General features: G+C 34.3%; 2 protein-coding genes across 2 annotated transcripts; both read left to right on the top strand.

Annotated features, from left to right (window-relative positions):
- The first annotated feature begins 353 nt into the window (after positions 1–353).
- LOC140690284 (olfactory receptor 14C36-like) lies at positions 354–1,285 on the top strand. Its single transcript, XM_072951976.1, is given in 2 exon segments — positions 354–402; positions 405–1,285. Coding segments are annotated over 2 exon segments (930 nt in total).
- Positions 1,286–10,097: 8,812 nt separating this feature from the next.
- Positions 10,098–11,138, top strand: LOC140690281 (olfactory receptor 14A16-like). Its single transcript, XM_072951966.1, has one exon. The coding sequence runs from the start codon at positions 10,098–10,100 to the stop codon at positions 11,136–11,138; it is 1,041 nt and encodes a 346-aa protein (XP_072808067.1).
- Positions 11,139–17,709: the final 6,571 nt, after the last annotated feature.

The raw sequence follows: 17,709 nt of genomic DNA, 5'->3' as shown, positions 1-17,709 counted from the left end.
TATCTATCTATCTATCTATGTACAAAGTGATAAATCTTCATTAACATAATGAATCTCAGAGGGCTGGATATTACTGAAAAAATAATAACTCTACATGTTGTAACCAAATAATGAGATTGGAGAGTCCCATCCTTAGCACTTTGCCATGTTAAGTACTCAGTGGTGGCAATAAGATGGACAGATCCAAAGTCTTATGATGGACATTTAATGCATATAAAGACCAGCTGTATGAGATACAGAAGCCCATGTTCAAATAAAATATTTAAGGAAACTACATTAATTATTTTTCTTGAGCCCTGTGTCTCATGGGGTTTATCCCTTTTATTTTCCAGATCAACCACCTTTTCCAAAAGATGGCCAACTCCACCACAGTGACTGAGTTTCTCCTCATGAACTTTGCTGAAGATGGCAGTTACAGCTCCTGCACTCCATGCTGTTCCTTCTGATCTACTTGGTTACCTTGTTAGGGAATCTTCTCATTGTCACTGTCACCACGCTTGACCAGAAACTTAACATGCCCATGTACTTCTTCCTCAGAAATCTGTCTGTCTTAGATATGTGCTATGTTACTGTCACTGTCCCCAATGCCTGTGTCAACTCTCTCACTGGCAACAGCGCCATTTCAGTGGCTGGGTGTGCAACCCAGGTTTTCCTGGTCATTTATTTTGCCTATGTGGAGCTGGTGTTCCTCACCATTATGGCCCGAGACCGCTACGTGGCCATCTGCCAGCCCCTCCACTACCCAGTTGTCATGAGCCACCAATGCTGTGTCCAAATGACACTCGCCTCCTTGCTCAGTGGTCTTGTCTGTGCAGGTGTGCACACAGGTCAAACATTCCAGCTGACCTTCTGTCAGTCCAATGTGATCCGTCAGTTCTTCTGTGATGTCCCCTCTCTGCTGAGGCTCTCCTGCTCTGATACCTCCAGCAATTTCCTTTTAATTCTCTTTTCTGCCATTGTGGTTATTGGGGGCTGCCTTATCTTTATTACTATGTCATATATTCACATATTTTCCACTGTGCTAAGGTTTCCAATCAGAGAGCAAGGAAAGGTCTTTTCCACCTGTGTCCCTCACATTCTTGTGGTGTCTCTCTTTCTCAGCTCTATTCTCTCTGTGTACCTAAAGCCTTCGGTAAACTCTGAAACAATTCAGGACATGATTCTTCCTGTTTTTTATACCATAGTTCCTCCATTCTTAAATCCTATCATCTACAGTTTGAGAAACACACAGGTAAAAGAAGCTGTGAAGAAAGTTATATTAAGAAACTTTTATTCTGGAAAATAATAAAAAAGTCCATTCCAAGTTTATCCCTGAATTTGATCCACACTTCTATAATTAACTTTATGTCTGGGTTTTAGGTATTGGAAAGCTCACCCAAATTCACTCCATTGAGACCTGTATAATTAATCTTTTAAAATAATCATTGTGTTTTCTATTGCAGAATATTTAAGACTCTTTCTATATGCATAGTTCCTCTCACCCTTTGCCTTTGTTCTCTAGTAGTTGTTAAAGACAGAGGGAGAGTTGTTTGGTTAAATACAATTTCTTCTGAGCATCTTGAAGATATAATTACATAACCAGGACATTTTTTACTCTTTAATTAAGGCATATTATAAATAATAGAAAATGTACTATTTGAACCATTACAAAGTGCACAATTGAATGGTGTTAAAAACATCCACACTGTTGTGAAGCCATCATCACAATCCATCTCCCAAACTCTTTTCATCTTGCAAAACTGACACATCGGACCCATAAAACAACCCTCAGTTTCTCTTGGCCCTTGTCCATGGCAACAATCAATCTAATTTCTGTAACTAAATGTTTTAACTCTCTTCGCACCTGACATAAATGGAATAAAATAACATCTGTCCTTTTGTACCTGGCCTATTTTATTTTGCTTAATGTCTTCAGAGTTCATCTATGTTGTAGCATGTATCAAACTTCACTTCTGTTTAAGGCTGGATAATGTTTCATTGTAATTATCAAAAGTTCTTTATCCATTCACATGTCATGGATGCTTGAGTTGATTCCAACTTTTTACTTTTCTGGACAATGCTGCTATAAACATCGGTGTAGAAACACCTCTCCAAGACTCTGCTTTCAACTCTTTTTGAGTGTATACCCAGATGTGGAATTGATGGATCTTATAGTAATTCTATCATGAACTGTTTGAAAAACCAATATATTATTCTTCATGATTGTTCTGCCATTTTAATTTTCACCAGCAAAGCAGGAGGGTTCCAATTTCTCCATATATTTGTCAGCATTTATTTTATCCTTATATTTTGTTTTATTTTTAAATGGAAGTATAGTTGATTTATAATATTACATTAGTTTAAGGTGTACAACATAGTAATTCAGTATTTTTATATATTATACTCCATTTAATATTATTGCACATATTGGCTGCATTCTGTATGCTGTAAAATATTGTATCTCACTTACTTTGTACTTTGTAGTTCGTACCTCTTAAACACATACCACAACTTGCTTTTCCCCTATCCCTCTTCCCACTGCCAATCACTAGTTTCTTTTCTATGCCTGTGAATCTGTTTCTGCTTAATTATATTTATCCACTTGTTTTATTTTTTAAATTTCAGATATAAATGATAACATGTACTTGTTTTTCTCTGATATATTCCACTAAACATAATACTCTCAAGAGCCATTCGTGTTGTTGCAAATGGCAAAATTTAATTCTCTTTATGGCTGAGTAATATTCTAGTGTCTCTGTATATATACATATACATCCTGCATCTTTTTTATCCATCCATTTATTGATGGACACTTAGGTTGCTTCCAAATCCTGGATATGGTAAATAATCGTGCTATGAACATTGGGATGCATTAACCTTTCAAATAAGTGCTTCCTTTTCTTCAGATTCCACCTAGGATTGGAATTGATGGATCATGTGGTAGTTTTTATTTTTAGTTTTTGAGGAACGTCCATACTGTTTTCCAAACTGTGCCAGTTTATGAATTCACCAAGAGTGTACTAAGGTTCCCTTTACTCCATATCTTTGGCTAATATTTGCTACTTGTCATTTTTTTTCCTTTTCTAGTTTTATTAGGTAGAAATATTACAGTTCAACTGCACATACACATTGTATTGCATGTAAATACATATATACAATATACTGCACATATTTTTAGTTTACATATATGTACTGATTATTGTTTCTAAGAACAGATTAGAGTGTTAGCTTTTTAAACTTACACAGTTATCAAAGGAATAAAGCCAACTACAAAATAAGAATCAGCAGGATGTGGTAATCCAGTCATAAAGGACAGTCAGATGTGCTTACACATATTCAAGAAATCAATCATCTTAGTTATAAATAATAAGTAGTTCATTTATGTCATTATTATTGTTATTATTTTTTAAATTCCTCATATAAATGATATTATATGGCATTTTACTTTCTCTTTCCAGCCCACTTCACTTAGAATGACAACCTTCAGGTTCATCCATATTGCTGCAAATGGCATTATTTTATTTTTTTTATGGCTGAGTAGTGTTCCATTGTATATATGTGCCACATCTTCTTCATCCAGTCATCTGTTGATGGGCATATGGGTTGTTTCCATGTCTTAGCTATCGTAAATAGTGCTGCTATGAATGTTGGGTTGCATGTGTATTTTTGAGTTTTATTTTCTCCGGATATATGCCCAGGAGTGGGATTGCTGGATCATATGATAAGTCTATTTTCAGTTTTTTAAGGAACCTCCATACTGTCCTCCATAGTGGCTGCACCAATATACACTCCCACCCACAATGCTGAAGGGTTCCCTTTTCTCCACACCCTCTCCAGCATCTACCATTTGTAGACTTTTCAATGGTGGCCATTCTGGCTGATGTGAGGTGACACCTCATTGTAGTTTTGATCTGCATTTCTCTGACAATTAGCGATGCCGAGCATTTTTTCATGTGCCTATTGGCCATTTGTATGTCTTCATTGGAGATTTGCTTGTTTATGTCTTCTGCCCATTTTTGGATTGGGTTGCTTGTTTCTTTGATATTAAGGTGTACGAGCTATTTGTATATTTTGGAAATTAGTCCCTTGTCAGTGACATCATTTGCAAATATTTTCTCCTATTCTGTAGGTTGTCTTTTTGTTTTGCTTATGGTACACTTATCTGTGCAAAAGCTTTTAAGTTTAATCAGATCCCATTTGTTAATTTTTGCTTTTATTTCCAATGCTCCAGGAGCTGGTTCAAAAAATATATTGCTGTAATGTATGTCCACAAGTGTTCTGCCTATGTTTTCCTGTAGGAGTTTTATAGTATCTGGTCTTACATTTAGATCTTTAATCTATTTTGAGTTTATTTTTGTGTATGGTGTCAGAGAATGTTCTAATTAAAGTCTTTTACAGGTAGCTGTCCAGTTTCCCCAGCACCACTTATTGAAGAGACTGTCTTTTCTCCATTGTACATTCTTGCCTCCTTTGTCATAGATTAATTAATCATATGTATGTGGATTTATTTCTGGACTTTCTATCAACTTGTGGTCATTTTTAAGATAGTCACTATGTCAGGTGTGAGGTGACATCTCATTGTGGTTTTGATTGCATTCCTCTGATGATTAGCTACATTGAGCATCTTTTCATGTACCTGTTGACCATAGGTGTATCTTCTTTGGAAAATTGTTTATTGGGGTCTTCTGCCCATCTTTTTACAGGGTTGTTTGTATTTGTGATATTAAGTAGTCTGAGGTGTTTATTTATTTTGAATATTAATCCCTTATCAGATGTAAAATTTGCAATTATTTTCTGTCATCCAGTAAGCTGTCTTTTCTGTTTTGTCATTGGTTTCTTTTGCTGTGTAAAATCTTTTAAGTTTAATTGGGTCCCATTTGCATATTTTGCTTCTGTTGCCTTTGCCTGAGGAGACTGATGGGAAAAAAATTGCTACAAGTTATGTGAAAGGATGTTCTGCCTTTGTTCTCTCCTAGGAGTTTTGTAGTTTCCAGCCTTACATGTAGGTCTTCTTTAGTCTTCCTCCACCTCCTCCTCCTCCTCTTTCTTCTTCTTCTTCCTCTTCCTCTTCTTCCCTCTTCCTTCTTCTTTCTTCCATCTTCCTTCTTTGATTTCATTGTTGACCTATTGGTTTTTTAGTAGTATGCTGTTTAGTCTCCATGCAGTTTTTCTGTTCTCATTTTTCCCCCTGTGGTTGAATTCTAGTTTCGTATCATTGTGGTTAGGAAGATACTTAAAGTAATTTCTAGTCTCTTAAATTTATTGAGGCTTCTTTTGTGTCTGAGGATGTGATCTATCCTAAAGACTATTCTATGTGCACTTGAAAGGAATTTATATTATGTTTCTGGACAATGTAATGTCTTAAAAATATCAATTAAGTCCAAGTGTTCTATTGTGTCATTTAGCATATCCATTGCCTTATTGATTTTATGCCTGGAATATCTCTCAAATGATGTTCGTGGGTGTTAAAGTCTACTAATATTATGTTTCCATCAATTTCTCCCTTTAGGTCTGTTAGCATTTTTTTATATATTTAGATGCTCCTATATTGGTTGCATGTACGTTGACTAGTGTAATATCCTCTTTTTTTTTTTTTTGATCACTATATAGTGTCCTTCTTTATGTTTCTTTTTGGCCTTTGTTTTAAAGTCTATTTTGTCTGATATGAGTATTGCTAACCCTGCTTTCCTATCATTTTTATTTGAATGAAATATCTTTTTACATCCTCTCACTTTCAACCCATGTATCTTTCACCCTAAAGGAGTCTCTTGTAGGCAACATATTGTAGAGTCTTGTTTTATTTTCCAATCTGCCACTTTATATCTTTTGTCTGGAGAATTTAGTCCATGGACATTTACAGTAATTATTGATAGATGTGTGTTTATTGCCATTTTGATCTTTGTTTTTCAGTTCATTTGGTATTTCTTCTTTGTTCCTTTCTTTTTCTTTTTTGTTTTTCTTTTTGTCATTTGATAATTTTCTTTTGTATTCGCTTGGTTTCTTTTTGGTTTTTGTGACTCTGCTGTATGTTTTTTATTTGTGGTTACCCTGTCCACTTTCCTTATAATGATATTGTTCACATATGTGTTGTTTACAAATGGATAACTGCCAGTGATTTTGAGGAGCCTGGCTTTTGTTCAAATATCTACATGTGGTCCTTCCATTTGACCACTGACCATTACAGGATTTTACTTGTCAGACCTCTTAGGGAATATTTGTCATCCCCATACCAGACTTGATCCACAGTCACTATATTATAGTCTCAAAAATACTTGTGACTTAGGTGGAGTAGAGTTTAGCTGTACATTTTGACCCAAATGCCTTTATTTTGAGATCTCTGTTCCTGGGGTTCAACTGAGTAGTTCCTCATGGACCTCTGCCAAGTCTACACTATGAAGAGGAAGGAGGAATCTTGAAGATACTTTTCTCTGCTCTAAGTATCCCATACTTTCTAATCCTGCTCCTCCCTTTTCTCCCTCTTCCTGCAAGAACATTTTATTTGGGTTCCCTGAGAAGTGATAACCTCCACATATGCACTGATTCTTCTGGCCCTTGACTAGTAGGCCTGTCCGTGCATAAAAATAGAACAGGGAGGAGCTGGTGCATTCTCTAGTTTATCCTTTATTTGTGCCATCAAAGAAAGACTTACCTTTTATTTTCATATATGGCTTGTTGCTTTAATCTACTACTCAAAATTTGACACCTCAGCTCTCTTTCCAGCAAAATGGAAACTTTGACACCATCATTTCAATTTCTCTCAGTTGAAGATGGCAGATATAAATACCTATCTTTTCCAGAAGCTATGATAGAGGTCATGTCATTTGCCTAGACCAAGGTAGACATAAGTCCTCTGGGCTCCTTAAAATCAATAAATTACCAGTATCGTTTTGAGAAAAATAACACCAAATACTGAATACCAGATAATAAATATTATAATAACAATAATAGATTTTTCTATGGTATAAATAATTATGAAAATGGCAAATTCAGAAAAAAATGTATTTTCTACACAGACAAAAGCAAAAGAAATTCACTGATAAGCATATCGTATTAAGTTAACTACGCACAACCTAAGGACTGAATAGGAAATTGCAAAAAAGTACTGAAAAGTACTCAACCATTAGTACACCGAGGCGGTGGGGGCTACGTTTATAGTCATATGCAGGAACATTTTAGTTAATAAATTCACAAAGTTTACAAGAAGCAGGAAAGTAGCATTTACACATAAATTCAAATAGTGTAAAGATCAGAATAATTGTTTAAAATTTTTTGGAAATTTTATCACTATTTGTGTCACATGGAATTCTGATAAGTCTTCAATAGCACAGCAACGTGCCCCGACTTCCTTGGTGGAAAGCTTTTTCTTAGGTAACCTCACTTTCCACCTGGGCATTTCCTATCTGCTGTATCCCTTTGTTGAAATCTGATTCTGCAACACTAACCAACACTAACTCCAGTGCTAACGTCCTCACAAACTTTTGGTAATTCCTTGAAGGGGGGAAAAATTGCGTTAGACTTTATTGTGAACTAGAAATTTTCAAAAAAGGAAGGAAGGAAGACTTGATTGGAATTGTGTAAGAATCAGAAAACGACAGTCCTGGATTGGTGGAAACAGCAAGATGGGGATTTTCAGGTGAGGATCGGATGAATCAGGTAATAAAATTTATGTTGATGTTTTCAACCGAAAAGTTGATGAATCTCATAAATTTATGTAAAAATACAATCAAACAAAACAATTCCATAAGCAGGAGACTCCTGGAGAAATTAGACTATGCAATTAAAAAGAATATATAGTACAAATTCATTCCCATATAGATAGTAAGGGTAATTTTTGCTCTTGGTGTCAGGACTGAATACATGGGCATACAGTTTTGGTTCTCATTCTCAAACTAGTTGATTTTATTTTTTCAAATATTGCTAGAAAGTTAACTTCACAGCAATATGTCTTTGTGTTCATACCCATAGTCTATTTTTATTATATCAAATAAGTTGATGTTATGTATTTCATGTTCAAGTGCATTCCTCATATATATAGTTCTAAATAAAGAGTAGTTTTGTATTATATTTTCTTAATATAACATTTGACAGAATGTCCAGTGACTACTAAATTGTTATGTAATATTGGATCATTGCATTCTTCCACTCCGTAGACCTGATTCATTGTCTTCAAAGTGTAATAATTAATTTCAATAATCCACATGATACCAAAACTCAGATTCTAAGTAAAATAACGTTGAATTCCAGGAACCAAGCTAGACTCTATATTTTATCTCTCAGTATCCTTCTAGCCCTTATGTCTCTAAATATAATTCCAGACTAGACGCAATCCCCACGGAGCTCTCTTTCTACAAGCAACTAATGCAATTAAGATAAAATTGGCTTTGACTCCCCATATTCCATTCTGTAGGGTATAAACTTGGAATGAGCCCCCTGGGTTAGGTAAAAAAAATCCAGTGTGTTTCATGTCTCTTAAGAATATTTTTGATTCTTAAAATATTATCTCAAATGTTACTCCTTAACAAAATATTACACACTTTACTCTCAGGCTATAAATTCTTTCTGGATATTCTTTCTGAAGATTGTGTTCTCAGGGACTTTTTCCAGTCAGGGGCTTCTTTCGGGAAGAACTTTAAACTCTTTATTTATAAATCTCATCGCTGTATGCATACTCCTTAACTCTTCTCCTTTACTTGCTGTTTCATAATATTTTCAACAAGACTGTTAATATAAGTTCAAACTCAAAAGTCAAAATCATAATGTTAAAAATTTGAGCTCAACTAAGATTATATCCAAGAGGTAAAAAACTGCTCTTTGCTCATGGACTTTTCTGAGTTGGAAAACTCAAGGTGCGTAGTATCTTTCAGTTCTTTTCCTGCTTTGATACTTTTGTATGGCACTGTTTCAAGTTGCTTTGGGTAACAATTCTTTGGTTTTCACGATGATGCCTAGAATAGAAACTACTCTTTTTACATTCCTTAGTGATACTGAACATAATGATTAAAGGGGGTACTTAAGCATTTCTATTGCTAAGCGCAAGATCAACAACTGTGTGTCTCAAATATTTTCGTTATTTTCTAGTTTGAGACCCCATGACTACTGACGAGAATAAAGAAGTTAATTCCACCAAAACGTTAAGTAACTATGAGATTGGACAGTGTGAGGATTTCTGTTTCTTCTGGCTAAACATGATGCTAAGGGGACTGTTTAGTTATTGTGTTGCTGTTTATTGGCATTCTTTTCTGATTCTCTTTATTCAGTCAATCTCTCGAACGTGGTAGAGTGAAAGAACCAGAAAGATACAAGGGGCAATTTAGAACACTGGAAAGTTCAGCCCACTGTGTTCATTTGATGGGTAGAAATGATTAGTTCTTGGCATGGTTGTGAAGATTCTCAAAGCCCTTAAATTTGAACCCTTTGTTATTATTAATCACCCAATAATGCCAGGAAACCTCCCGTGTCTTTGGTGCTTCTCTTGTGAGTACGCTCTTAGATACATAGATCAATTTTAGTCTTATTCAACAGTCTTCAGAGAGTGAACAGTGCAGTGTGTGAATGTCCAGGCTTTAGAAAATCTGGAAGGATTCACACCCTGGCTCCACTGTTCACTTACTTTCTGACATTTGGCAAATTAAAAAGCCATTTTGCCAATATGTTTTCCCTCTAAAAAAAGACTTCATTATTGTTTTCTTTGGAGAGTTTTGAATATTAATCAAGTTGATACACACAAGGTGCTTGAAATAATATCTAGAAAATTATAAATGATTATGTAGAATCTTAAATAAAATTGTGAAAATAGTAACTCAAATTATTTTCTTGGTCTGTCATTCAGACAATCCAATTCATGGGCTCATCAAAACTTTGTAGATCTTATTATACATTGTCAAATAAAAATTACGCCTCCATATTGTCTCACATATTTTATGATATGGGACCATGCATAACTAAAATTGGAAAACTAAGAGAGATACTTGTTAATTTGTGTCTATCCAACAATTTCATTTTAATAAACTGAACAGAAATAAAATATAAACTCAATCTATGAAGCTACACAATATTTAGCTCTAAACAAAGATTCTCACAGTGTTTTTCTTCTGCCTAGTCCCAGAGAGAAGATTATCATGGCCAATGTCAGCATGTCCATCACTGAATTCGTCCTCATGGGATTTTCAGATAGCTGGGAGGGGCAAGTCCTCCATGTCGTTCTGTTCTTATTCATCTACCTGGCAGCTCTGGTTGGCAATCTTCTCATTGTTCTTCTTACTACTTTGGATCAGCACCTCCACAGTCCTATGCACTTTTTTCTGAAGACACTGTCACTGTTAGATGTCTGTTTCATCTCTGTCACAGTTCCCAAGGCCATCATTCAGTCTTTGACCCAAAATAGTTCCATATCTTTCCTTGGGTGTGTGGCACAAGTTTTTCTGGTTGTTTTGTTTGCATGTGCAGAGTTGACATTGCTCACAGTGATGTCTTATGACCGATATGTGGCTATTTGCCGCCCCCTACATTATCAGGTTGTCATGAAGAAAGCAGCCTGTGAGCAGATGTTGGCTGCTTCATGGCTCAGCGGGATTGCCTCTGGGCTCCTGAATACATCTGTGACCTTCTCATTACCATTCTGTAGGTCAAATTTTGTCCATCAGTTCTTCTGTGAGATTCCTTCATTGCTCAAACTTTCCTGCTCAGAGAAGTTCATTGCTGAGATTGGAGCCATCATTGTCACAACATCCTTGGGGATCATGTGTTTTATTTCAATCCTGGTTTCTTATATCCACATCTTCTCCACAGTTATGAGCATTCCATCCGTGAAAGGCAGGTCAAAAGCTTTCTCAACATGCATTCCTCATCTTGTGGTTGTTACTGTTTTCCTCAATACAGGGTCCATTGCCTACCTAAAGCCAGTGTCAGAGTCTCCTTCTGTTTCAGACCTGATGGTGTCTGTCTTCTACACCGTGGTACCACCAACTCTGAATCCCATCATTTACAGCCTGAAGAACCAGGATATAAAAGCTGCTTTCTGGAAAATGCTGAGAAAGACCATATTTAAATACAATGATGGCAACAAAAATAGCAACAACAACAAAGGCATAGATACTTCATTTAATTCAGACAAACATGAAGTCAAACTAGTTAATTGTAACAGGCTTCCTGCTATTTAAACAAGGTAAACCACCTAAATGTTTATAAACAACTCACTGGATAAAGAAGCTGTGGTGTATTTATACAATGGAATACTACTCACTCACAAAAAAGAATAAAATAATGTCATTTGCAAGAACATGAATGACCTACAGATCATCTCTCTGAGAGAAATAAGCCAGAAAGAGAAAGAAAAATACCATATGAGATCACACATATGTGGAATATAAAAAAAAAAGGACAGTATGAACTCATCTACAAAACAGAAACAGACTTGCAGACTTAGTGAAGAATCTTATGGTTACTGGGGAAAAGGGGTGGGAAGGGATAAATTTGGGAGTTTGAGATTTACCAATGTTAGCCACTATATATATAAATAGATTTTTAAAAGTTTCCTTTGTATAGCACAGGGAACTATGTTTAATATCTTGTGACAGCCTTTAATGAAAAATATATGAAAATAAATATATGTATGTATATACATGACTGGGACATTGTACTGAACACTGAAATTGACATAGTGTAATTGGCTCTAGTTCAATTAAAAAAATAACAAAATCAATTACAAAAGATAAATAACTTCACTGTATAATAATAAAAGTGTAAAATTATATGGAGGCTACAATACTTGCATATGTGTGTGCGTGCAACATTGGAACACCAAAATATATAAGGTGAATATTAGCATATCTACAGTGGAATATAGATAGCAATAGAATAATAGCATAGGACTTCAGTATTTCACTTTTAACAATGGGTGTGTGATTGATCCAGAAAGAAAAAAAATAAGGAAATAGGAGATCTGAATAACATTTAAACCAAATGGACCTAGAAGACATAGAGATTAACATTCTACTGAACAGCAGGGTACATATTCTTCTCAAGCACGAACATTACATTATCCAGGAGAAACCATATAACAGTCCACGATAAAAGCATTAACAAATTTAAGAAGACTGCAATATTGTCAAGCATCAATTCTGAACACAATAATACAAAACTAGAAATCAGCAACAGAAGGAAACTGGAAAAATTCACAGATACATAAAAATACCACCCTCCTAAACAGCCAATGGGTCAGAGAATAGATCAGAAGGGAAATTTAACTAAATAAACAAATAAATAAACAAACACACACACACACACACACACACACACACACATATCTTGAGACAAACAGAAAATAAAATACAAGATAACAAAATTATGGGATGTATCAAAACCTGTTCTAACAGGGAAGTTTATAGTAATACACTTCTACATAAGAAAAAAGATAGATTTCAAATAAGAATCGAACTTTGTATTTCACGAAACTAGAAAGAGAATTAAAAAAAAAAAAAGCTTAAAGTTCCAAAAGGAAGCAAACCAAAAAGATCAGAGCAGAAATAAGTAAAATAGGCATGAAGGGAAAATAGAAAAGATCAGCGAAACCAAGATTTGATTTTTTTGAAAAGATAAATAAAATGGACAAGATTTAACTAGACTACCTAAGAAAAAGAGACTGAGAAGATTCAAATAAGTAAAATTTTAAAATGAAAGAGAATGAATTATACAAAGAGTCATAAGAAAACTACTATGAATATTAATATGATTAAATACTGGGCAAACTACAATAAATGGATACATTCCTAGAAACATACAATGTGCAAAAATAAAATCATAAAAAATGGAAAATCTGTCCAGAACAGGAGAGGGGAATTATTCTGTGATAACAATCCTCTCCAAAAAGAAAAATTAAAGATCATATGGCTTCACTGGTAAAATCTAACAAACAAAAGAAGATACAATAGTACTATTTTTCAAAATATTCTAAATTTTTCAAGTGGTGAGAACATTTCAAAATTCTTTTATTCAATTATTTTATTTTATTTTATTTTATTCTATTTTATTTTATTTTATTTTTTCTGATAACAAAACTAGACAAGGATAATACAAAATTATAGGCCAATATGCTGGGTCATCTCAACAGCAAGTTAGCAAACCAAATTCAAGAACACATTAGGAAGATCATGCTCTGTGATCAGTTGTAATTTATCCCTGGGATGCAAGGATGTTTCAGCATAAGAAAATCAATAAATGCTATGCACCGCATTTACAAAATGAGGGATAAAGTCTATGATCACTTCAACACATAAAGAAAGCACATGTGACAAAATTCATCTTCATTTCATGGTAAAAATACTCAACAAATTCAATATACAAGTTATGTACCGCAACATAATAAAGGCCATTTATGCAGACCCACAGCTGACATCATGCTTAATGGTGTAAAGCTGAAAGATTTTCTTCTGAGATCATGCAAAACACAAGCTTTCTCACTCTAGCCCAGTATTGCGGTCCGAACCTGAGTAATTAGGCAAGAGAAAAAAATAAAACATACCCATATTGGGAAGGAAGAAGTATAATTGTCTCAGTTTGCAGATTATATGTATAAAATCCTACATACTCCTCTAAAAAAATGGTTTAAAATAATACACATGCTAAATAAAGTTGCGGGATACAAAATCAACATACAGAAATCACTAACAAAGTAAAAAGTTAAGTAAACCATTTTATTTACAATAGCTATAAAAAAGAATAAAATACTTAGGAATGAATTTAACTGAAGAGGTGAAAAGTATACTAAAAACCATAAAATATTGATGAAACATATGGAAGAAGACCCCAAGTAGAAAAATATCCCACACTCATAAATGGAAAGGATTAATATTATTTGGATATTGATGGCACCCAAAGTGATTTGCGAATTTAAAGCAATTCTTATCAAAAGTCCAATGGCATTTTCAAAGAAGTTTTTTAAAATCTAAAATGTGTAACCTTAAGAGACTCCAAATAGCTAAAAAAAATTGAGCAAGAAGAACAAAGTTTGAGGCAATATACTTCCTAATTTCATATTATATTACAAAGTAATAAAATCAAGACAGATGCATAGATCAAGGGAACAGACTAGAGAACCAACAAGTAAACTTTCACCGAAAGTAGTTTTTGACAAAAATGCCAATAATAAACTGGGAGGAAAGAATATTTCTTTTTCATTTAATGATATTGGAAAAAGGACACCAAAAACCACAAGAATAAAATAATAAAATAAAATAAAATAAAATAAAATAATTAAATAAAATTAAAGTACATAAACAAAACAAACAAACAAATAACCTTCAAGCATAAGACTCCTAGATTTGAACAGAGGAAAACTTCTTGACATTGGCCTTAACAACTTTTTTTTTTTTTTGGATTTGGCATTAAAAAGCACAGGCAACGCAATTCAAAGTTACTAATTGTGACTGTGCAAATCTAACAAAGTATCGCATAGCAAGTGAAACAATCAACAAAATTAAAAAGGAATTTATGGAATGAGAAAAGTGTTTGTAAACTTTATATCTGATAAAAGGTAAATATGCTGTAAATTAATGGAGTTCATAAATGTAAAAATGAACAGAGGAGCTGAATAGACATTTTCCAAAGACATAGAAATAACCCTCAGTTACATGAAGAGGTGTTTAACATCACTAATTATCACTAAGTGCAAATCAAAAGTACAATCAGTTCACCTCACATATGTTAGATGTGAAGAAAAGGAACTGTTGTTGGGAATAGGACTTAGTACAGTGAAAAAGAGTACAGAGGTTCCTCAGAATTTTAAAAATAGAACTACTGTGTGATCCAGAAATCCCACGTCTCAGTATGTATCCAAGTAAATAAAAACAAGGTGTCAAAGAAATTGCTACACTTCATGTTTATTGCAGCATTATTCACAATAGCCAAAATACGAAAAAAGTGGTGTCCATCAAGAGACGAATGGATAGAGAAAATGTGAAATGGAAATAGGTAGGAGAATATTATGCAGCCACAAAAAGGGATCAAGTCCTGCCATTTGCAGCAATTGGATAGAACTTGAGGGCATTATGCTAGATGTAATGTCAGAGAGAGAAAGACAAAATACTGTGTGATATCACTTATATGTGAGATCTAAAAAAGCCAAAATCATGGAACCAAGAGTAGAATGGCAGTTACCAGGGGCTGGGGGTGGGAGTTATGGGGAGCTGTTGGCCAAAGAAAACAAGCTTACAGTTAGAGAATAAAGAAATTCTGAGGATCTAATGCATAGCCTTATGATTATAGTTAACAGTTATGGATTATATATGTGAAATTTGTTAGGAGAGTAAAACTTCACTGTTCTCATCACAAAAAAGAAATGGTCACAGAATCGTAATTATAGGATATGATGGAAGTGTTAACTAAAGCTACATTGTTAATCATTTTGCAATTTAGATGTTATCAAATCAACATCTTCAAAGTGTTGTACACTTTAAACGTATGCATGCTACAGCATGTTGGCTACAGTTTACAATATTGTATTGTATACTTGAAAGCTGCTATGAGGTACAGCTTTAATGTTCTCACCATAACAAAATGGTAATTATGTGAAATTGAAGGATATGTTAACAACAAACCTTACTGTGGGAAACAGTTTGCAATATATATCATCACATCATAAATCTTAAAATTACACAATGTTACATGTCAATTATATCTCAATGAAACTGGGAAACAAATGTTCTAAAATTAAATGAATTGGAAAAATGATAAAAAATAAATGTAATATTAAACTAATACAAATTTCACGTGAATAGCAAAAGAAATTGTACAATGAGTAATCTAATTAAGAGTGATCAAGACAATTTCAGCTTTGACCGTGGTACTGAGTAATTACTGAGTAATTCTATTTTCTATGACAAATCAGTTGAACTATGAGTTTCAATGTCTGTGTCAGTGAAAGATAAAAAAATATTACTTCACAAATTTTTCAGAACTTCAAATGAGAAAAAAATGTAACTCACACATAGAAGAAAATATATTTTGCTGAATGAAAAGGCTACTTAGAAACTAAAATACTTTCATACCTAAGAATTTATTAGTGATGTTGAAATTTGCAATTACTGTTCATATTGGTTCACATTGTGATACACACTGAGATTAAAAATAAAAGCAGGTTTATAGAAAGACATGAGGCAAAAATCCAGAAAAGTACAACAGGACGATCTGTTAGCTTTATTAGCTCTCTTAAATGCATTCCTTTTTATAGTCTCAAAGGGATTTATCAACAGAAAAACCTTGATGCACTCACTCAATGGGCATAGCAGAACCAGGGGTGATGTCACTCTCCTAGTCCACTTTGCGCACTTAACCTGAACACACTTTATCAGCCCATCTGGATGAGCCCAGCGACGTCATCTGATGCTGGGTTAAACCAGACAAGGAGACAGAACTTCCAAAAGGGTAATGATTGTTCTTGACTTTTCTGCTTCTTGCACATTCTATTAATTGTTAAAAACATTTTTCCTTTTTTAAAACTATTGTAAGGAGAAAAGCAAATGTGCTTTTTCTTTTGAAGCTCTTTATATAAGATGTATTTACTGCAATATATTAGGAAGTCAGTTTTTGGTTTTCAACAATTTGTAGACAAAATAATATATATATTATTTCTGTTTTATTACATGGCGTATTTGTTTTTCTGATCCTGAAACTTTACAGAGGAAGGGTTACTGATTTTACTTGGAATATGGGTGATTTCTGAGGGTTAGAAAACATCAAAAATGAATGTCTTAATCATATTTATGTTTTCAGTGAAACTAACAATGGTGACCTCTCCCAAATTGTTTACTACAGAAGGAGACTCCCCAAGATATCTGAGGCAGAGTTACAGTCCATGCCTTCAACTCTTGGGCTAAGACAAAGGTTCTCACTTAAGCTCAGTTGTGTGGTACTAAGCAGACACCCTGACAACCTGACTTTTTGACATTTTAAAGGAGAAAATGAGGTGAGGAGGTAGGCTCACAGACTCTTGGGCAAGATCAAATTCAGTAAAGCAATGGAAAAATTCCTGAAATGCTGTGAGCTGCAAGTAAGGTTGGATATGATTCCACCATCACTGCCAACAATTTCCCAATTTAAATATACACTACACTCTTTACATGAAGTTCAAGGAATTAGATTAGAGGAGAGTAGGAGTGAACGGGGAGTGGGGGACAGCTGCTGTACAGAGTGTCCCCTTCTCTGTCTAGTGTCTTGGGTGGGCTGTTCATTGTGGCTTAATGACAGTGAACCCCACTTACCAAAGTGCAGCAGAGCTTCGTCCAGTGCCCACCAAGCGCCTTCCTGATCCCCCTCTTTTCACTCAGTAAATAACTTCAAAGTCTTCATATCTATTGGTCACTTCAACAGTCTTTGCTTCTATTTAACCACAATATAGACTTAGTCAAGAGGTGTGTTTTGAAATTTATTGACCTGTTTTTACGTTTTGCACAGATCCAAATTCCATCTGCCACTGAGGGTAGAATTTGATAGAAAGGTTATATTTAAAATGTATAAATTTTTATTGCAATTTATAAAACATTGGATATATAAATCCAATGTGTCCTGGATTTGTTGGACATTTATATTAAGAAATCAAAGAATTTCTGCAGTGTTATCTATTGCTTTAGCCCTCTAGAACCTAGAACGGTTCATAAGTTGAATATCATAATTAGCCTTTGGAATTATCATAAAATGTATTTGAAACTTGGACATTCTTTCTGAAATATTCCTGCA

The sequence above is a fragment of the Vicugna pacos genome, chromosome 3 (assembly GCF_048564905.1).
Source record: "Vicugna pacos chromosome 3, VicPac4, whole genome shotgun sequence".
NCBI classification, from domain to species: Eukaryota; Metazoa; Chordata; class Mammalia; order Artiodactyla; family Camelidae; genus Vicugna; species Vicugna pacos.
Note: the sequence above shows the minus strand (reverse complement) of the source record. Positions and strands in the feature narration are given on the sequence as shown.